The sequence below is a fragment of the Ascaphus truei genome, chromosome 3, assembly GCF_040206685.1.
Source record: "Ascaphus truei isolate aAscTru1 chromosome 3, aAscTru1.hap1, whole genome shotgun sequence".
Classification (NCBI taxonomy): Eukaryota; Metazoa; Chordata; class Amphibia; order Anura; family Ascaphidae; genus Ascaphus; species Ascaphus truei.
This window is the reverse complement of record NC_134485.1, coordinates 426,858,102-426,881,386: the sequence shown is the minus strand read 5'-3', so window position 1 is coordinate 426,881,386 and position 23,285 is coordinate 426,858,102. Positions and strand designations below refer to the sequence as shown.

Here is a 23,285-nt window from a genome sequence, read left to right as displayed (position 1 = left end):
GGATTTAAACATATTCATGGGCAGGGCTGGGAAAACTCGGCCGAATCGAAATCCAGGGGAGAAGAGCTAACCTTTTGCTTGCTTTTACATGTTTTTAATCAAGTTTACTGATCCCTTGCAGTACAGTTCGTTTGAGCCGGTCAGGGTAAACCGCACTCAGTAAGGCCCCTGACTGAACCGCGTGTGCAGACTGCATGGGTGGTATAACTGCCAATCACCATGGGAGCGTCCAAAGATGCAACCCACAATGCCTTGCAGCAGCATAGCATGCACAATGCTCCCCCCTGGGCTGGTTGAGCTTGACCCTTCTTGCACCATTGACACAGATAATAGCAGGGGGTTCTTTATAATTTAAGGTGGTAGATACAATGTTTATCATGGAGAAAATAAGGTTTTGTTTAAGAGCAGATAAGTAACTAAGAGTGTTCTTTACAACGTGTGGCAGACAAATGGCTATTTCTTGCTTGGTGAATCTTAGTATTTTTTCCAGCCTTGGATATGGGTGTCAGATTTGGGTGAAAAAAGGCAAAATTCACACACTTCTCTGCTAACAGGGAATTTTGGTCTTTGGAGGGATTGCACCTTTAAGTGTTGAAATAAGAAACAGACAAAAAACAGCCAAAAGGGGTATCAGACAGGCGATGGGAGCAGGCACAAGAGAAGCATGCAGTGCAGTGTTCCTACAGCGACAATGTTAGTTTGCTTTGTGTATACAGAGGTGAAACAGCACAACCGACACATCGGGCCACAGTTTGTAGATTAACCCACTTGAAATAAATGTGAAGCACATATTTAACCGCGTCACCACCCGAAGGGACAGCCATATATCACATGCCCATGTAGCAGCGGAAGAGCTAACCGCCTCCCATCTGATGGGGAGAGGAGATTACGCTGCAGTCTTCATTGCAAACTGTTTGCCTGATAAAAGGTCAGGATAAAGGCTCATAGACTTGTGCTGGCTCCACCACCCCATGGCTCCACCATTTTTAACCACAAACATGGCAATAAGAGCGGATTATTATTATTTTTAAACTTCCCCTCGACTTAAGTAAGCCTCTTTAGTGCAACCAATGTGCAGCTTACAGTTAAAAACTTAGAGCAAAGGGCACATTGCACAATTTGTAAAGGATCTAGCATTGAATAAAACAAAGCTAATTAATGATTTAGGAGAGGCCTTGCATTGACAGCACCATCTTTGAAGTGGGAGACGCCTTGCAATCCTGGGCAAGTCATTATCTCGGCGTCACTTGGGATAGATTGTGAAAGCATTGTAAGGCAGCGATTCATTGTACAGGTCCATATTGTGTGTGCAAATCATGTGCCCTGGCAGCACTAGGTAGGAATAAATTACCAAGCAAAATCAAAAAGGGAGGGAGGAGAGTTCTACTGTTTGGAAGCAAAAGACGCCATAGGAACAGAAACGGTTCTAACCTGTGTTGCAGCACGAAGGCCTTTAAATGTCAGATGTGCCCGGATAAGCACGTTTCGGTCCGCACTGGAAGCGGACGCTTACCACCCTACAAATGCATGTAGAATCTGACACCGGGGTGGGGGGTGAAAAATCGCACGTCCGCTTCCCGCCTGTGCGATATTCCGCGTGCTGCTGCGTCCCCCTTTGCAAACAGTTCACAACGAAAACGGAAGTCGACCGAGAGACACACGAGTCGGTGTTGTGTAAAGAGGGTGTGTTAGCCGCATGCACAATCACCGCTTAAGTAGCTGGAGGCGAGAGCTGGTTACACTCGTTACCTGTTCAGAATGATCCTTCTTTGCAGCCTCCAAATGTTCCACCTGTTTGTTGTGGGCGAGGGACATCAACCAAGTAGAGATTTAGTATAAAACACTAAGATACCAGCACACGTGTGTAACTTTGTCAAGATCTTTTAGGTGGTGTTATTTAAAAAACATAGAAAAATGGTGCAGACTAAATTAGGTGGGCCAAGCGGGTTCTGTTGTGACACCTCACACTTTATTAGATCCGTCTCTCTCATATAGGAGAGCATTGAGTATTTAAAGCATTTTTTCTATTGTATTAGCCTTTACAACCCACAACACTTCCTGGGAAGCACTGGTGTACATTCACCAACCCCTTACCTCCCCCAATCTTGCACACATGCGTCTGAGCCCAAGATCTCGTTCTAGCCCTTTCATGTATGCTTACATGGTTACATATTTACACCGTTACATAGTAGATGAGGTTGAAAAAAAGACATACGTCCATCAGGTTCAACCTATACTAAATTTAGATGACAGATACTCTATCCTATATCTATACCTATAGTATATTGATTCAGAGGAAGGCAAACGAAAAACCCCAGTGACCTATCCAATTATATCTCATAAGGGGAAAAATAAATTCCTTCCTGACTCCAAGAATTGGCAATCGGATTATTCCCTGGATCAACATCCTTCCCATGTATACTTATTTGGTATGTCCCTGTATACCTTTCCTTTCTAAAAAGATGTCCAACCTTTTTTTTAAACAAATTTATTGTATCTGCCACCACAGTCTCCATGGGTAATGAATCCCGCATTTTAACTGCCCTTACTATAAAGAACCCTTTCCTTTGTTGCTGGTGAAATCTCCTTTCCTCTAACCTAAAGGGATGGCCCCGAGTCCTTTGTACTGCCCGTGGGATGAATAGTTCTTTTGAAAGCTCCTTGTCCTGTTCCCGAATATATTTGTATATAGTTATCATATCCCCTCTTAGATGCCTCTTTTCTAATGTAAACAAATCTAATTTAGCTAGCCTATGTCAGATTGTCCATCCCCTTTATTAATTTGGTGGCACTTCTCTGCACCTTTTCTAGTTCCATAATGTCTTTTCTAAGGGGCATAATTATGTTTGCGTCCCTTCCACCCATTGCCCGTTTGATGCAAGATAAGATCTTGTTTGCCTTTGCAGCTACTGCATGACTTTGGGCACTACTGCTAAGCCTGCTGTCCTACAAGCACTCCTAAATCCTTCTCCATCAAGGATTCCTCTAATTTATCCCCACTTAATTTGTAAGTAGCCTGTTTACTCCTGTTTCCCAAATGCATAACCATACCTTTATCTGTATTAAACCTCATCTGCCATTTACATGCCCAAGTTTCCAGTCTCCCCAAGTCCTCCTGGAGAGAAATTACATCTTGCTCTGATTCTATTACCTCACACAATTTAGTATCAGCAAAGATGGAGACTTTGCTCTCGATCCCAACCTCAAGGTCATTAAAAAAACAAGTATGCTTCCCTCCTGTATCTTGTTGAAACCCTTGATGCATCTATTTTCTATCACTAGATACATTTTCTAGTAGGGGTGTGCAAACAGAGGTTCTCTGCGGGGGGCGCGGCGTTTACAGAGGCCCAGCGTTCTTCCCGAAGGCATTTAAATGAAATACCAGGGAAGTGGCGAAGGCCTCTTTAACTTCACTTACCTTGGCTCAGACTGCTTCTGCCGTCACCATGGCAACGCGGCATCAAATGACGCTGCGGGGTCACATAACGTCGCATTGCCATGGATACGTGACATCAGAAGGCCGGAGCCAAAGTGTGGGGTGAGGGGGGGGGGGGGGGGGGAGGGCGGCACGTGTGAGATGGGGGGGCAGGCTCTAGTCTCTTCCAGCGTGAGTATAGCGATACAAAAATATGAATTCCATATTGACATCTAAAACACAAGTTAGAACAGCACAGTACCTGCAGAAGAAGTTTCTGTTTTTCTTCCAGGAACTTTTGTGTCTCATCCAAAACCTTCGACTTGGCGTGGTCATATTTACTAGTCACACCTTCCAGCTTCTGGCTGAGATCTTGTACTTGTTCTTTGCCTTCAAAGACCACCTTCTCGTACTGCAGACGGAGAGACTCCAGCTCTTCAGAGTGCTTCTCTGTAATTTTGGACAGCTCAGCCTCCAGCTTCTTTACCCCCTGATTAGAGACTTGGGACAGACTCTGGTTTTCTCCAGCCAGTTGGCTGTTCATCTGCTGGAACTGGCTAATCTGGATCAGATAACCGCTCTTCTCGGTCTGCAAGCTCTGTAATGCAAGCTCTTGCTGGGACAGCTTCTCCTTCAGTGACAAGAGCTCTGCTATTTCTGCTTTATTCCTTTCCAGTTCAGCCTGCCAATGCTCAACTATTCTCTGCTGCTTCCCAAGTTCCTCCTTGTGCTTCTCTTCGACCAGTGCTCGGTCTGCCTGAACCTCCTGGTAACTGCTTTTGAGGGATGCCAGTTCCTCCAACAAACTTTGGGAGCTGCTGAGCTGCTGCTGTAGAGAAGACATTTGCCCTTCCTTCTGGTCACATCTCCCCTGCCAAGACTTGATATCTTGCTGAAGTCCATCGGTCAGTTCCTTCTGAGAAGACAGTTCCTTCCTCAATTCTTCAACAGACACCCTCTGCTTGTCAGCGTCCTCTCTAAAGCTCAGGGCTTCTGTTCTTAGGCTCTCAATTGCGCCTTTCTTCTCGTGCAATTCTTTGGAAGCCACCTCCACTTCCGACTGGAGAATTTTCAGCTGGTCTTCCAGCTCTCCGTGTTTTATCGATTCTCTCGCTAGCAGCGATTTAAGCTCCACGCACGCTTCCTCTTTAGCTGCCAATTTTGACGTTACGCTGCTCGTTTCTTCATGCAAGCTGACCATTTCTTCAGTCTTATTTTCAATGTCTTTCTGATACTTGGCTACTTGTTCTTTAGCTTCAGCCAAGCACCGCTCTCTTTCCCCAGCCGCAGAAAGCACAGAAGACAGCTCCCCACTTGTTTCCCCGAAAGCTTTTTGGCTTTGCTCCAGTTCTTGCACCTTATGAATTAGCTCTTTCTTTAAAGCATCAACGGCAGATTCTCGCTCCGCTTGTGCCGACACAGAGGCCTCCAACAGTAACTCTAGCTCTCGAGTCTTCTGCTTTTCTTGCTGCAGCCCCTCCTGCTGCCGCTCTGACGCGGAAGCCCTTTCTGACGCAACTGCTTTTGCATCGTCTGCTTCTTTTCGCGCACAGGTGATCACTTCATTCTGCTTGCTGCAACTCTTCTCCAGCTCAGCGATCTTGGACCGAAGCGCCTTCATCTCGAGGAGTGTTGCTTGGTGCTGCTCTTGAATGGAACAACTCTCTTTCTCCCTGCGCTGGATGTCTTGCTTCAAATGTTTAATCTCTTTCTCCTTTTCACCAATGGTGGACTTCAGGCCACTTATATCTGCTTCCCCAGTTTGAGCAGTCTCGGTGTAGCGTTTGAGCTCCGTTTCCTGCATGGCAACTCGTTCTTTTAATTCTCTCAATGTGGCTACCTCTTCCGCGAGTTTGGTCACGCTCTGTTGTTGCAGCTTTAATTCCTTTTGCCTCAAAGCAGCCTCCTTTGTGAGTCTCTCCAACTCAGTCTCCTTCATTGTAATCAGATCTAGAGAGCGGGATAGCTCGTTTTGCAGGGCTGAAAACTCCCTTTTATGCGTGTCGACCGATTTCTGTAGCTGGACCTCCACCTCTACTTTGGTAGCTCTTTCTGCTGTCAGATCTGCCTTGGCTCTCTCCTTTTCTTCAACCAGTTGCCCGATCTCATTACTTCTCTGAGTTAGCTCTTCTTGGTGCTTCAGCCGTGACTCTTCCAGTTGGCTTCTCAGCAGCTCCACATCTCGAGAAAGCTTATCTGCTTCAACTTCTCGGTCCTTGACAACCGCTAGTGTGCTGGAAATCTCTGATTCCAGGGCCAATATCCTTTCAGATTTCTGCTCTTCTAGTTGCTTTACTGTGGCTTCTAGCTCTGCTTTTTTCAGCTTTTCTTCAGACAGCTCTTTGGAAAGGCGCTCGAGATCTTGTGTCACATCGCTTAACGTCGTCTCCAACTGAGAAAAACGCTCGGTTTCTTCTTGTTGAGCGAATTTGATCTTTTCTTGTGCAGACTGAATTGCAGTGAGCAGCTTCTGCGCTTCATCTTCCTTCTGTTTAACAAGAGCCGCTGCTGCAGACAGATCAGACTCCAACTGGGACACCCTCTGCAGCTGAGCAGACATGGTGTCCTTTGCCTGTGCTTCAAGCTCGGACACTTTTGCCTTCTCGGTCTGTAGTTCCTGCCAAACATCTGCGTGGTCTTTTTTCAACTTTTCAATTTGTTCTTCCATTTGGGAGCAGTTTTGAGCTCTACACTGCTGAGCCTCTTTGTACTTGGCCTGCCAGATACCCACTTCCTTAGTCAGCCTCTCCCGCTCTCCCTCTTGCTCCGTTATGGCAGCAGATGTATCTGACATCTTGCGCTGCAGATTTTCATTCCCAATCCGATATTCTTCCTCCAAGCGCTTGAGTTGAGATTCAAGGCCTTTGCCATTGGCTCTCTCTTCACCCAGTTCCAGCATGGCCTGATCTTTGCTTTCAGTTAGCTTCCTTATTTCCCCTTCAAGCTGTGAAATTCTCTTCCCCTCACCTTCAATAGTGGCAGAATATTTACTTTTCTCATTCTCTAGAAGTTCCCTCAGGTTTTTCATTGTGTTCTCCATAGAAAGCAACTGTTCTTTAAGGCGAATGTTTTCTTCGGTTAGCAACTTTTTCCCAGACACTTTCTGCTGGCAAATTCTTACCTGGTTCTCCTGCTCAAGAAGCTGTGCTCGTAAACACTCCACAGTAGATGCATGACCCTTACTTTGTGCATCATTTTCGGTGTCTAGGTTCTGGCATTTAGTAATAAGGTCTAGAATGGTTGCATCCAACTCCTGCACTTTTAGGGCCAATTCTGCCTTTTCCCTCTTTAGCTCTTCTGATGCTGCCAAATTCACTTGGTGGCCTGCCTCCAAATTGTGGACTGTCTGGTTCAGTAGGCTCAGTTCCTCCTCTTTGACACTTTTGTACTCTTGGAACAGTGCAAGGGTTGAGTCTCTTTCAACACTAACCTTCTCACGTTCTTGTCTTAACTCAACTATCTGCTTGGACTCTGTGTCCAGTTTTTGGGTGCACTCCGCCAGCTTGACCTCGGTCAGTTTCAAGACACTGCCGAGATTGTCCACTTCATGTTTGAGCCCTTGTATGTTCTGCCTAGAAGACTCTTCTTCCCTATTTAGGTCTTCCACCAACTGAGCCTTCTGCTTCCTTTCGTCTTCCACCTGTTGGTGAACACTCACAAGCTCCTCCTCCTTCTGTGTTAGGGAAGTCTTCAGCCTGGAGATTTCCAGTTGCAATGTGGTGATCTGGCAGCTCAGCTGTTCCTCCTGAGCTCTAGCCTCCTGGTCCTGCTTTTCCTTCTGCACCGTTATCTCAGAGAAGGAAGTCTGCAGGTTGGTGATGATCTCCTGGAGCTGAAGTTTCTCAGACTCAAATCGCGCTCTCTCTGCCTCCAGCTCAGCTTTGGCAAAGCTCTTCCCTTGCTCTAGCTGGGTAATCTGAGCTTGGAGTCCTATTAATTGCGTAGTGAGTTCATCTACTTCCTGCTTCAAGCTTTCAAGCTGTAGAGAAACAAAAATACATAGGTATCAGCAATTTAAAAAAAAGTATATTATCAGGGAAAACACTTACAAGGCACTGTACAGGTAGCGTCTGACACATTCGACTGTCTGTAATGCTCCCAGGGATGTCCTCCACCGTCCCTAAAAGGGTGTGGCCATAGCTACTTTGGTACTCCCTCAAAATTGAGACATTTATTTATAGTTACATAGTAGATGAGGTTGAAAAAAGACGTACGTCCATTAAGTTCAACCAATGCTAAATTTAGACAACAGATACTTTATCCTATATCTATACTTACTTATTGATCCAGAGGAAGGCAAACAAAAAACCCCCAGTGTCATATCATCCAATTATATCTCATAAGGGGGAAAATGCATTCCTTCCTGACTCCAAAAATTGGCAATCAGATTAATCCCTGGATCAACATCCTTCCCATGTGTACTTATTTGGTATATCCCTGTATACCTTTCCTTTCTAAAAAGATATCCAACCTTTTTTTGAACACATTTATTGTATCTGCGATCACAGTCTCCATGGGTAATGAATTTCACATTTTAACTGCCCTTACGGTAAAGAACCTTTCCTTTGTTTCTGGTGAAATCTCCTTTCCTCCCACCTAAAAAGGGATGTCCTTTGTTCTGCCCTTGGGATGAATAGTTCATTTGAGAGCTCCTTGTACTGTCCCCAAAAATATTTGTATATAGTTATCATATCCACTCTTAGAAGCCTCTTTTCTAATGTAAATAAATCCAATTTAGCTAGCCTCTCATAAATTAGATTGTCCCCTTTATTAATTTGGTGGCTCTTCTCTGCACTCTCTAGTTCCATAATGTATTTTCTAAGGAGTGGTGCCCAAAATTGTACTCCATATTCAAGGTGTGGTCTTACTAATGCTTTGTAAAGGGGCATAATTATGTTTACTTCCCTTCCATCCATTGCCCGTTTGATGCAAGATAAGATCTTGTTTGCCTTTGCAGCTACTGCATGACATTGGGCACTATTGCTAAGCCTGCTGTCTACAAGCACTCCTAAATCCTTCTCCATCAAGGATTCCCTCAATGTATCCCCATTTAATTTTAAGTCGCCTGTTTATTCTTGCATCCCAAGTGCATAACCTTACATTTATCTGTATTAAACCTCATCTGCCATTTACCTGCCCACGTTTCCAGTCTCTCCAAGTCCTTCTGGAGAGAAATTACATCCTGCTCGGATTCTACTACCTTACACAATTTAGTATCATCAGCAAAGATGGGGACTTTGCTCTCGATGCCAACCTCAAGGTCATTAATAAACAAGTTAAAAAGCAGGGGTCCCAGTACCGATCCCTGAGGTACACCACTCACGACTTTAGCCCAACCTGAAAAGGTTCCATTTATGACAACCCTCTGTTTGTCCTTTAACCAGTTTTCAATCCAGGTGCATATATTATTATGGAGTCCAATTTGCTTTATTTTGTACACCAACCTCTTGTGTGGAACCGTATCAAAATCTTTTGCAAAATCTAAGTAGACCACATCAACTGCATTACCCTGGTCTAAATTCCTACTTGTCTCCTCAAAAGAAACAAATAAGGTTAGTTTGGCATGATCTAGCTTTCATAAATCCATGCTGACTATTACTAATAATTTTGTTTCCCATCAGGTATTCCTGATTATCCCGTATTAAACCTTCAAGTAGTTTCCCCACTATTGAAGTTAGGCTTACAAGTCTGTAATTCCCCGGTTGTGATCTAGCGCCTTTTTAAATATAGGCACCACATCTGCTTTACGCCAATCTTGTGGTACTGAGCCTGTGGAAATGGAGTCCTTGGATATTAAATATAATGGTTTGGCTATTACTGAGCTTAACTCCTTGAGAACTCTTGGATGTATGCCATCGGGGCCAGGTGCATTATTTACTTTAATTTTTTCAAGCCGCTTTTTTCCTCAGTTAACTAATTGTTCGTTATTATAGAGGTTGTGGCTTCCTCCTGCGGCACTACTATTGACATTGATTCTTCCCTGGTAAACACAGAGGCAAAGAATTTGTTTAATACCTCTACTTTTACCTTATCTTCAATTATCTGCCTGCCCATCTCACACTGAAAGGGTCCTATGTTTTCTTCTCATTTTTTGTTATTAAGGTACTTAAAGAACTTTTTAGGGTTAATCTTACTTTCTATTGCAATCCTTTTTTCATTATCCATTTTTGCTCATTTGATTGCCCTTTTGCAATTTTTGTTACATTCCTTATAATTCTGATTCAATGTCTCCGTCCCTTCTGACTTAAAGAATCTAAACGCCTTCCTCTTCTTGTCCATTTCCTCCCCTACCTGTTTATTTAGCCACATTGGTTTTGACTTATTTCTTTTATACTTATTACCCAGGGTATACACTGATAAGTGTGCTTTTCTAACAATGTTTTAAAGACCGCCCATTTATCTTCTACATTTTCCCCTGCAAAAACATAATCCCAGTGTATTACTTGTAGATTAGACCTCACTTTATTAAAATCTGCCTTTCCAAAGTTGAAGGTCTTTGTTGAACCCAAGTAATAGTTTTTTTGAGAATTTATTTCAAATGAGACCATGTTATGATCACTGTTACCCAAATGTTCCAGGACTTGAATATTTGTTATTACTTCTACATTGTTTGATATGACCCAATCCAGAACTGCCACTCTCCTGGTTGGTTCCTCAATAATTTGGGTCATATAATTGTCTTTAAGCACCCCCAAAAACCTGTTTCCTTTTGTTGTAATGCTAATCTCATTGCCCCAGTCTATGTCTGTATAATTAAAATCCCCCATTATGCAAACATGACCCAGTTTTGATGCCTTCTCCATTTGCAAAAGTATTTTAGCTTCCTCAATCTCACAGATATTTGGTGGTTTATAGCATATCCCTACAAACATTTTCTTTATACTTTAACCTCCACTGCCAATTTCTTCATTCCCTTCATAAATGTCATCCCTTATAATAGGTTTTAGATCCGGTTTAAACATATAAGCATACTTCTCCTCTTCTATTTTCTCGATCCTTCCGAAAAAGGGAATAACCCTCTAAATTAACTGCACAGTCATGAGTTTCATCCCACCATGTTTCAGTAATGCCTATGATATCATACTGCTCCCTTGCAGCTATTAATTCAAGCTCCCCCATTTTATCTGTCAGGCTTCTTGCATTAGCAAGCATGCATTTGTTTTTTTTCCATTCTGTACTATTATCTTATCTGCTCCTTCCTTTCTGCGCCCACTTTGTTTAGTCTTTAGAAGTTTTCTAGTATTAGCTGTATGTACTATGGGTATCTCACTGCTTGTCAAACTCGCACTTGTCCCCATTCTACCTCCATAATCCCTTGTTTCCGCTTCTATTCTCCTTAGTTCGTTATCTGTTTCATTCCCTTCCCCCCCCCCCTCCATCCTAGTTTATTTTGTACCCCTCCCCCCAGTGTATATTCCAATGTAAAAAAAAGAGTTGATTTTTTTTTTATACAAGAATAATTAATGATTATGCAAAAAAAGAAGGATATTTAGCTTTGTTTCACTAAAAGTTTAACGCCTACCACCACAAAGTAATCCTGATAGGCAGCTCTTACAACATCTCTTGACACTGGATTTTAAGAGCTGAATTTGTGACTCAAAAAGTGCAGCCTCGCTCGGCCGGTGCAAAGAAATGGTTTTTGCACGCGTTACCTTCACCTTGTCTTTCATCTTGATTTCCCGCTACATGTAGAAATTCAAGTAGTTGTACATTGTGGAGAAATCCTGATATTTCTTGTGGGAATGAATGTCCCCTCCGCTGTCATGTTCTAGATTTTAATTTTAGAATTGAACCCCAACCTGGGCCACAATATTCGCGGAGGTGGTGAACGAGATGCGAATCCCTTCACCAGCTCCATGCCACCGTGGGAAATTTATTATCTCCCTGTGCCCCGGGCTCCGTACGCCTGGGTAATTCCAGTGCTGCGTATAACAGCACTACGTACACAAACGGAGATATTATGGTCGCTGACAGCAAATGCACATTTTCTTGGTTCAAATGTTGACACCAGTAGTCTATTTTTGTGCTAAAAGAAGTCAAACCAAAAAAGGACAAGCTGGAATTTCAAAATCCCCCATCTTGTAATGACAGACACACAGACACACAGACACACAGACACACAGACACACAGACACACAGACACACAGACACACAGACACACAGACACACAGACACACCTAAAATGGCTGCCTGACTGCACAGAAGACAGTTAGGATCTGTGTCACCGTATGTCAGACTGCACACTGCAAATCTCTCTATGCAAGGCCCCATTTAATGGCCTATGACCCCATTAACATTTGCAGGGCGAGCGTGTACCTTCAGGATATCGCCCATGCTCTCGCCTTTCTCCTGCGAGTTGCTCTCCCCCATTTTCTTTAGCTGGTCCTCCAGCATTGAAATCTTCCCCTGCAGGATTAGACGACGCTCCTCCAGGCATTTCTGTGGGAGACACCAAGAAAGCTCAATGTCTCCGGTAACAAAAAGGCAGCACAAAAAAAACAAACCGCTCACATGGAAGAAAATATATGGTTTTTGAAGAGACTCTAAAGTGCTGAAAGCAGCAGAACAGGCGCTTATTTATTTATTTAGTTTTAAATTACAGGATTGAAGCTGGGGGTCTCCAGAGCTGTACTGCGCTAATTTAAACTCCGGGGACCCCATGCTTCCAGACATACGTGCCTCCATACGGGTGCCGGTATCTACGTAGGCTGGGAAAATAGTGTGCCTAACAATGGCTGCGTTTAAATGTCCCGCGGGCCAATAGGAAGTCGTGACATCATCCGCTGCGGCTCCCTTATGGCCTGCATGACCGGGACATTTAAAAATTGCACAGGGATACCGACACCGCTACAAAGGTATGCATCTCTGGGTGCAAGGGGTCCCCGTAGCTGAAATTAAAGCAGTTCAGCTCTGGAGACCTCCTGCTTCAATCCTGTGATTTAAAAACAAAATTAAGCACAATGAAGCCTTTTCTGCTGCTTTAAGAACTTTAGACTACAAAACCACATTCAGGTCCAGAAACCCCATGCTTCAAAACATATAATTAAAAAAAAAATACACAACACAGCATAGGCTTAAATTGTTCTTCCTGCCCTGAAAACAAACAAACAAACATGCCACACACACCGGTACTGAATCTGTCTGTGTTTGAATTGCTGGCCGGTAATGCACAGTATGAAAAGTAGCCATTTGCCATATTGCTTTAGCCTGTGTAATTGTTCATATATAAGGAGACGGATAGATAAATTAGCTGTTATTTTTTAGATATTTCTGGGATCACAAGTCCGGTTTGAATGGTTCTGTGTGGTGTGCGGCAAGTCTGGTGAAACCAATAAGTGATGGGTGGAGAAAAGGAAATGCAGTACTGGAAAGAGAGATGACCAGGGATACAATGGAGGCTGTGATCAAAACCATTCCCAAAACCAGATGAGCAGAAGATTTACAGAGCTGGCAACCCATCAGCTGTTCCATAGAATGAAGCCCAGACATGGCCCATTACTGCTGATCTATCTCGCTCCGATACACGTAGGCTGCTGAACCCTTTCATGGAAAGGTACTTTGAATGGTCTCAGAACCATCACCTCGGTACATACATACGTCTTATTTGACAACACCGCTTAGTAAATTCTGTAAAAGAGGTTGGGTAATTCTCATTAAGTACGTGCTACCGATTTACCTTCTCGGCGACCGCCGTGTGGAGCTCCGTTTCCATCTGACTCTGCTTCTGCTGCCAGTCTTTCAAGGACTGCTCATGGTCTTCTGAGACTTCATTCAGGGCGCCCTGCGACTGCAACAACCGGTTTATCAAATCCCGCACCTACACAAAGGGGGGGGAAAAGGAGCTATAAGGGTAAGCTGCAAGACAACAAACATACTGTACACAAAACTGAACTGTGCATTGTCAAAGTCACAGGTCAATGACGTGTTTTCCGACATAACCGTGGGGGAATTTCAGCATGGCGAAGCAAGAACCTCTTCTGCTGCCGAGTAAGCGAATGACAAAACCTCCTTCCATCTTGTATTATTGTAACAGATCAGACTAAAGACAAACCGTCAATTGGCAAATCTCAGCTTCATTTGAAAATTCCCAACAGAAACGTAGAGATGGTGAAACCGGTATGTATTGTGGGGAATGACCGCACATTTGAATAAAAAACCTGCAAGGTTTGTCAAATCCATCATGTTTTTTTTACATAGGAGAGAAGCAGGGGGTCTCCGGAGCTGAACCCCATTAATTCCAGCTCCGAGCACACCCTGCTTCCGAAGATGGGGTGCTGGTAGCAGCTGCGGCTGGGCTTCCCGCTGCTTCCAAGCGCCTGCGTCCAACGGACGCCAATAGGAAGTCGTGTCGTAACCTGGCGCCACTTCCTCGTGGCCCATGTGTCCAGGACCTTTAAACAGAAGAGAGATACCGGCAACCCCTACGGAGCCACGTATTTCAGGAAGCAGGGGGTCACCGGAGCGGAAATTAATGGGGTCCAGCTTCGGAAACCCCCTGCTTCCTGCGGATTGCGCCTTTTAAAAAAAATGATCACCCATAAGTAATCTTTACTTATCAACACTGCTACTGGAACGTTAAAATACTAGCGAAGATCTATTGAAATGAACAGACATAAGCTCTTCACGGATGTAGTTGGTCACGACTTCAATACCTCACACGCTGCTTCTTCGTGTAGGTGTCCTGGTTAAAAAGGCTCAATAGCTTGTTGCAGTAACTAGATATAATTAACAGAAGCTGCTAGTTTACACAGCCACACAGTTTAAACCCGCAAGACATCGATCCAAAACTCACTCATCAACTAACCTTGCTACGGTGTTAACCCAGGGGCGGCCAACTCCAGTCTTCAAGAGCCACCAACAGGTCAGGTTTTCAGGATATCCGTGCTTCAGAACAGGTGGCTCAATCAGAATGACTGCACTCCCCGTGCTGAAGCACGGATAGCCTGAAAGCCTGACCTGTTGGTGGCCCGGAAGTTGGCCACGCCTGGGTTAAACTGTTTGCAATTTGCGCACTGCGTTACTGCACCACGTCGTCTTTCCAGTGTTACCGCGGGCTGGGAAACTTGCCATGGTTACAAGAAGCTGCTTGACACACAGAAGTCCATGTACCTTGTACGAGAGGTCCCCATTCTCCTCGGACAGTTGGTCAATCTTGCGATCCATTTGGTTCTTGTCTGTCTTCAGATCTTGGCACTGCTTAAGGGCGTCTCGAAGGCGCATCATCAAACTGTGGGATAAAGACCGAAATTAGGGAGGGGGGCTCCTCAATCAGCATAGCAAGTGGTAGCCGTCACCCTGCATAATGCATTCATTAATGCCTGCTCCTCCTGTAATAACCGCTTCAAAATTTACCTGTACTAGCCCCAAAAATTCCAGTCACCGGAAACTTAATCAGCACAACAAAATAAAATTATAACTCCCTAAAAATCCAACCTCTTCAGTGTGACAGGGACCTGCGACCCGGGGAAGGAGTTGTTAGCTCTTCTGCTACCACAGGGATTAAAGAAAGTTCAAATAAAAGCGCTTCCCTCTTTCAGCCTCCCACACGCCTCTTATTTCCCCGGATTTTACTTCTTTGCTCCTTTCTCTCGCCAATGCTTTTGCTCACTTTACTTCCGTATCCCTTCTTTCTGTCTCTCTAAAGCTCACACAAGCCCTGCAAACGCAGAACCCAAACCCGCCACATCGTGTGTGTGTGTGTGTGTGTGTGTGTCAAAGGGAGTGCAACTGGGATTGTGACCCAATGTAATAAGAGACAAAATCCGCAATGCTACATCCAATATGGCAAATTATATCGTTAAATAATACTAATCTGTATTCTCATAAGAGTCGGTTAATAAAATTGTTTGGCCAAAGCATTATTAAGCCTGTAACCATGCATGGGTATGGTCCTTTTTACAGGTCCCAACATTATCTGCAAACGCTCTCATCACCGCTCTGATGGAAGAAATGTCTTAATTGGGGAGAAGGAGCGGCTCAGTGAGTAAAGACACGGACTGGCACTGAGTTTGAAGCAGGGGAGCCTGGTTCAATTCCCGGTGTCGGCACCCTGTGACCTTGGGCAAGTCACTTTATCTCCCTGTGCCTCAGTCACCAAAAACATAGATTGTAAGCTCTACGGGGCAGGGACCTGTGCCTGCAAAATGTCTCTGTAAAGCGCTACGTAAAACCAGCAGCGCTATCCAAGAACATGCTATTATTATTAACAGACTCGTTTTTGTTTACAATCTATGTTTTTGGTGACTGAGGCACCGGGAATTGAACCAGGCTCCCCTGCTTCAAAAACAGATCAAAAACAGATCAAAAACACCGGTTGCCAAGCCAAACAGGACTAGAACCCAGGATATCAAAGTCCTTAAAAGGGGTCTGTTAGCCCTACATCTAGTAGACACCAGGCACGAGCTAAACACCCATACGAAAAGGACTACATTTTTCCCCTCCCCTCAACAATCGTACTCATGCCTAGATTATATTTTCACAGGCGCAGGCTTGATCCCACACAAGCATATACAGTATAACTTGGTCAGACCATGTCCCAGTAGAATCAACAATTACCAACCTGGACATAAGGTCCCCAAAGGCCAATAGAAGACTTGAATGAATCCATGCTAAAACTTCCTGATACAGTGACAACCTTTGAACGGGAGATTGAAGCTTTTTTCCAAACCAACACGGTTAGTGTGTCATCATTGGCTGTCCTCTGGGAAGCCCACAAGGCCATCATAAGAGGTAATCGAATTTCTCTGTCCTCGGGCAATGGCAAAGGCTAAAAAAAGAGAACGATTCTGCAAGCCAAAATAGACTTCTTGTCGATGACCCATAAAACGTCCCTATCATCCTCAACCTTAAAAGCCCTAAGAGAGACTAACGCCGAACGAAATATGTGGCGGGTTGGCACTCCCGAGCTGGACACAGAGAAAAATCGAATTCTCTGCTAGCGGCCAGGTTGAGAAATAGATGCCAAGTATACAATATTTAATTTATCCAACTACAAATCAGGTGCCACAACATCGAACCCGGAAACAATCGTAGGCGAATTTCAGAAATTCTACACCAAACAGTACGACGGGAGAAAAGTGGCCTATGATGTCCACACAGAAAATCTAATTCAGAATTACATTAATTCAGCAGATTTACCTAAAGTATCGAACTCCCAACAGACTCTGCTGAAGTTAAAAAAAAAAAAAAAAAACAACACTAGAAGAAATCCAACTGGTTATTTAAATCCTGAAATCACCCATAGCCCCAGGCCCGGACGGGTTTACTGATAATTACTACAAAGAATTCAGTAGAATCCTCGCTCCACGCTTACTGAACTTGTTCATTTCTGTCAAACTCATCTTTCCCATCTAGCCTGCTGCAGGCCTCTATATATCTAACCCAGAAATATGGAAAAGATCCGACAAACTGTGGAAGCTCTCGCCCGATTTCTTTAATCAATTCGGGCATCATAATATTTCGCCAAAATATTGGTAAACAGGTTAATAAAAATTCTCCCCTCCCTGATACACGTTGACCAGGCTGGCTTCATCCCTGGAAGACAAGCTGCTGAAATCAGAAGGATTATTGATTTGACTTCCCCGGCTAAGAGAGAGGACACCCCCCCCCCCCTCTATGCTACTTCGCCTTGATGCAGAGAAAGCCTTTGATCGCATAGATTGCGTCTAGAAGAGGGAAACACTAAAGGCTTTTGGCTTTACTGGTATCTTCCTTAAAAGCAATATTAACCCTCTACACCAACCCCACAGCCAAAGAGGTAAGCCAAGGTTTCCCATCAAGCCAGATACAAATTAAAAGCGGGACAAGGAAGGGCTGTCCCTTCTTATATTCGCACTATGCATGCAGCTCTTGTGAGCGCATATTTGACAAAAAAGTAAAAACAACAAGTATTAAGGCAGGAGACCAATCTTACAAATTGGCACTCTTGGCTGATGATGTCATACCCCTTAATCGCCCTCCCTAATCTGTTCAGTGACCTTTCGTTTTTCAATAAACTAATCTGGATTTAAGAACAATAGCAAGTCCGAGGTATTAAATATCAATTTGCGAAAGGAAACAAAACAAGCTAATAGAGCTCAATTTTGATTTTAAGTGGCAACATTCGACCATTAAATATCTGGGGTTATCCCTAACCAGAGACTACGACTCATTATATAACGCTAATTACCCCAGAATTTTAAAGACCCTACAGGCAGATCTACAGATGTGGTCCAAATTCAAATCTCTTGGATGGGGAAGAGTCCAGTCAGTTAAGATGGATCGGATGCCCAGGTTCTTATACCTCTTTCAAACACTCCCTATCCCAATAGTTAACACAGGCATTCTTAAGCTCCAGTCCCGGATCACAAAATTCATCTGGAACAACCAGAAGCCCAGATTAAGCAGAAGGCTACCAACGTGTCCCGCAAGGGCAGGAGGTCTGGCTCGCATGTCTACTCCCAAACTGCAAGGCAACTCAAGTGAACCAATGGGTAGCTTGGCACACAAGCCCCTCACTCAGAAGATGGGTATCTCTTGAAGCCTCACAAATAAACCCAGTAGCCTTAGATAGAATTGTATGGCTGCCCTCCCGAGCCAGAACAAGACATCCCACTTTACCGACAATCTCACACACTCAGGCTCTGGGACAAAAATTCAAATTCAAGTATAGACTTACAAATATAAATTCCTTGATGTCCCCTCCCCTTCCCCCTTTTTGACTACCTAGAATTTCCACCAGGTCTGTCCAGACCGGCATTGACAAATTGGCACAGAACAAACATTTGTAGATTACGAGCTATAAGCAACGACCTCAAAATAATGCAGTTTGATCAACTGATCAAGGAGAAAATCTTCCATCCAGAGAGATATTCCGCTTTCTCTGCCAAAATGAACCCCCCAAAACCAGAATCAGAGTTTGAGAGATTATGTTTAGAGGCCGACTCAACAAAAACTAATCTCCGCATTGTACGGGTATTTTTCCTCACTGAACATCAAGGCCAGCTTCCATTTATTAAGAAAGGAACTGGAGGAAGAGGGCTGGGTGATATTTTTGACATCGTGGTGAGGAGCTCAATATGTACGACAATTAAAGAAAACGCGTACAAAGTAATGACGCGGTGTTACAAGACCCCAGAAGCTCTCAATTTGTTCCAAGATATTCCCCACTATGTCCTAAAAGCAAAAGCATCTTTCTATCATATGTGGTGGACCTGCCCCCAGATAGGACTTATGGAAAGAGATAAAATCCTGGATGGCAAATCTTAAAATTGTAATATTCCCATTATTCCTCATAAACAGGCCACTTCAGAACCCGTCACGTTCCGAAATACAAACACACACACGGAAACAAAATAAGTTACCAACACTGCCCAATATCAGGAATCAAGCATGGTTCATATGTCAGGTGGAGAAGCTGAACAGTGGGATGATGCTGCACTCCCCAATATATCAAAACAATACATTTCTAAGCAGAAATCCGCAGTGCCCAGGTTTTTTCCTTCTTATTAGATGGAGAGGCTGACCAGCTTCCTGAACGATACAGTACATCATACATTTCAAAAAGTCTGTCTCCCAAGCAGGTAGCCCGCTCGTATACATGGGGTAAAATCATTAATCCAGGCCTCCCCTCCAGGTTCTGAACGCAGGTATGCAGAACAGGTAATGACAAGTTGTAATACAATGCTCCTCTGTTGGTTCCCTATCTCAATGAAATTAAATGATATTCCATGTGTAAAATGTTCCAGTGAAGAAAACGGATAAACCGTGCCCCTCTGATGTAAAGTTACACACACACCCCCCCCCCCCACCTATTGGTCACCTATCCCTCCCGCGCCAAATGTTTGTGTATGCTTTAAAAAACATAATAAAAACTAAGCTTGGGGGAAATAAATAAACAAACTGGCCTGGGTGAGCTAAAAACCAGGGCGGAGGGGTCACAAACCCCCAAAACAGCTGTTACCAATAGAAACACACACACAAAAACACACACAAAAACACACACAAAAACACACACACAGAAACACACACAGAAACACACACACACAGAAACACACACACACAGAAACACACACACACAGAAACACACACACACAGAAACACACACACACAGAAACACACACACACAGAAACACACACAAACACACACACAAACACACACACACACACAAACACACACACAAACACACACACACACAAACACACACACAAAAACACACACAAAAACACACACACAAAAACACACACACACAAACACACACACCTTGTAAAGTCAGAACCCAAACGCACCACACCATGTATATTTGTATCAAAAGGAGTTACTGGGATTGTGACCTCATGTAATATAACAAGACAAAGACACCCAATGCTACACCGATATGGCAAATTATATAGTTAAATGCTTCTCTCTCTGAAGCGCACTATTTCTCCTTCACCTCTAACCCTACTTTTGCATTACAATCCCATCACAGATAAGATCCTCTCTAAGCCACTGATGGGACTAAAGTGTTCACGGCAGCAGGTTACAGATTACATTGCACATCACCCAGCGCTGTTCTGCTTACCGTCCACAGGAGGGAGGTAGCAAAGGGCCCTTGCTAAGCTCAATTTTGTGGTTGATACTGAATTTACAAATTGGCTTTTTCAAACTAATTTAAAAATCACAATAAAAGCCAAGATTTGGCTTTTTTCTCTGGAGATTGCTTTTCTTAGGAGGTGTTTCATTTAGTGTGTTTCCTTTACACTTATCCCAGCCTCTCATCACCATATTTTAAAGAAATGTATTCTTTGGGAGAATGCGAGTTCCCATTCTATAGAACACATCACCACAGAGAAGCACCACCACTGTTAAACACTTTATTGCAGTGTGTTATATTTTTATTCTTCAATATATACAACTTATTGATCTGCGCTCCCCTACTGTCTACAAACGTCCTTCAAAGAGGGAACACTGCGGACAGTTCCTTGAAAGGTTTTTGAGCAGCATTTATTCACACTTGTCAACACTTCTTTGCACAATTGTTGTCACTATATATGTATTGATATTGCACGTTTTTCACATTCACGGTCATCACTTCCTCCTTGGAGCGCCTTTTTCTTCCCCCCCCCCCCCCGCCCACTCATCACCAGAGCCAATAAAGATGAGGGGAGAGGCGTGGGCTGTGCCTGTGCAAACTCGCGTTGAACACGCAGTGACATCAGACAAAAGGGATCAGCCAGAGGACATCACACCCCTCTCCCAAGTCTCAGCTCCCCGTGTTTACAAAATAACTTTAAATAAAGATGAAAAAATACTTCTAGGTGTCAGATCTTTATTTAAAAAATTCCACGGTAATCAATCATGCAGATTTGACCCCATAAATATAAAAATCTATTAATTAACAAAGTATTTACGGTGATCTTACAATCATTAGCTTTGAAGTCTGTGGATAGGAAACATGAGTACCCCTTTAAAGTGTGCGATGTGATCAGTATGAAGTCAGAGGGATGACAATTTGCCCCTTTGACCAACATGACATCTACTGTATGACAAGTGTAATGGCACCGCCCTTCCTAAATATGCCACTCCGGTCATTTCCAGAGACCAATCCTGCTAACCGAATGGGCATATCTATTATAACCGCATCATTTCACATTGAATAAATAACACTATATTACTGGAACTGCACTTCAAGTCCCCTGACTTTTCCTTGGGCACAAACGTGTAACTGTTGCCCATGTCACTGCCCTGGTTACCTCTCATTTTTCTCCCGCAGTTCTTCCAGCTCTCTGGGCTCCTGTTGGTCGACGCGTTTCTCGCTCAGCACCATCAGACGCTCAATACGCTGCTGCATCAGGAAAAGCTGCGCCTCTGCGAGCGGGAGAGGAGGGCAGAGACTTCAGACAGGGTCACCAGGTGGAGTGTACGAGCTGCGTTACCAGCTGATAACCTCCTCTCTAGAGTCTTCCTGTTGTAGCCAGACTCGTGCCATACCTTGCTGACTTTCCTACACGTGTACTCACATTTTATGGGGAGGGGGGGTCTTATTTATAAACGGAGTTGGCTCAGTCTCAGCCCTTAAATACACAACCAGTAACATTTTGCCTTTAGATAACCCCTTTTCAAGTTCAAAGTGAGTCACAATTACACTTCAGAACCATTTATACCTCTAGAATAAAACCAATTTGTTACAAGTTAAGGGAAATATGGAATAACGAGAGAGAGGGTGCCAGTTGGATGTTTAGGGGAAGGGCATTTCAGAGGTGTGGGGCAGTAAGTGAGAAAGGATTTAGGTGGGAGGGCGCTTTAGATACAAAAAGGGTAGAGAGAAGACATCCTTGAGTAGAACGCAAGAGTTGTGCGAGTGTATAACGAGAATTTAGGGCTGAGATGTAAGGAGGGGCAGAAGAGAGTAAAGATTTAAAAGTGAGGAGGATCATTTTTTTAAATAAGGGATTTGATAGGAAGCCAGGAGAGGGATTTCAGCAGGAGAGACGCTGAGACAGATTTAGGAAAAAGAAGAGTGATTCTGGCAGCAGCGGTTAGGATAGATTGCAGGGGAGACAGGTGAGACAGGAAGGCCGGACAGTAGAAGGTTACAGTAGTCGAGACGGGAGAGAAGAAGGGCATGTATTAGCGTTTAACTGCCAACAGTAATGTAACAGGGAGAAAGTATGAGGAGCTCAATCTTTGACATGTTAAGTTTGAGTCATTTTTAAATATGTAGGGATTTCTTACATAAGCAGCTAGTTTACGGTATATAGGCCCTTTCCAGGTTTAATAAGTTATTAAATAAGCGCAATACACAATCCCACAATCCCACTCATTCTATAACCGGATGTGCAAAACATCTTTCTTTCAAGTAGTCAAAAACAAACACGCTTTAGACATCGAATTCTCCAGAGTGCCCCAAAATGGAGAAAAAAAAATCACTGGGAAAACCACAAGTCTTGTCAGAAGGCAGAGAATAAAAAAACAAAAATGTATATTCTCTAAGAGCAAAAATGGATCCAATAGTCTATATAATAATAAAATACAGTAGTACACAACTGGATGCGGGTGCGTCAAAGTCATCAAAATAAAGAAAAACCAACAGCACACACGAGAGCACTTTTTGTTTTAATGCAGCATGTTTCTATATTATGTTTTTAACACAGCAGATGAATGGGGTGTGTACTGTACCTTGTGAGGTTTCCGTGCCACCGAACTAAACGTTCCTTTGGTGTACTGCCGGTTTTCTTTATTTTTATAGCTAAACAGCTTATATCATTAAAACAGGTTTAAGAAAAAAAAAAAAAAAACATGGCTCAGATATCTGTAAGGCCGCGCTTATAGTGCGCATGACGGATGACGGATGACGTCACCCGTCGCCGCTAGCGAAAGTTGTAAGTCGCTTTCGGGCAGCCAGGTCTTTGATTGGTTCAGAGGCCATCACATGTGGCGACAGCCTCTGAAAAATCAAATTTGACCGGCTTCAAAAATGATAAGCTCACGCGACGGCGGCAATACATTGGTTTTGCCGCGACGTCGCGTCGCCGCCACTATAAGCGCAGCCACAGTGTGTACATGAGTGTTTGTAGTCTGTGTGTGAATCCGTGCCAGTCAGCAGTGGGACCGCTCACCTTTCTCAGCCAGGTGCTTGCGGTTCTCAGACAGCTCCACCTCCAGCTCGTCTCTGCACTCTCTCTCCTCGTTCAGCTGTTTCTTTAACCGCCTCATCTGGAACTGAGGGGTGTGCAGCACCTCAATCATCGGGGAGGAGGGCGAGTCCGCCACGAAGCTGCAGGGACACAGCGAGGCCGCGGTCAGACTGACCTCGCGCACTCAGGGGGAAGAGAGTGGGGCGATGTCATGCATTGCAGGCCCCTTGGCAGTTAAAGGGTTGATACCGACACTGCCAGTGAGACCTGCAAT

General features: G+C 44.0%; 1 protein-coding gene across 7 annotated transcripts in view; it reads right to left on the bottom strand.

Moving 5' to 3' along the window:
• The window catches only part of NUMA1 (nuclear mitotic apparatus protein 1), a 98,500-nt gene that overhangs the window by 23,505 nt on the left and 51,710 nt on the right, over positions 1 to 23,285 (bottom strand). For all 7 annotated transcript variants that reach the window (XM_075592810.1, XM_075592815.1, XM_075592809.1 and 4 more), the window contains exons 9-15: positions 22,994 to 23,151; positions 21,128 to 21,242; positions 14,525 to 14,642; positions 13,092 to 13,232; positions 11,732 to 11,854; positions 3,678 to 7,394; positions 1,750 to 1,791 (exon numbers count right to left, since the gene is read on the bottom strand). In XM_075592810.1, coding sequence (XP_075448925.1) covers positions 1,750 to 1,791; positions 3,678 to 7,394; positions 11,732 to 11,854; positions 13,092 to 13,232; positions 14,525 to 14,642; positions 21,128 to 21,242; positions 22,994 to 23,151 — 4,414 coding nt within the window. The remainder of the gene's footprint in view (positions 1 to 1,749; positions 1,792 to 3,677; positions 7,395 to 11,731; positions 11,855 to 13,091; positions 13,233 to 14,524; positions 14,643 to 21,127; positions 21,243 to 22,993; positions 23,152 to 23,285) is intronic.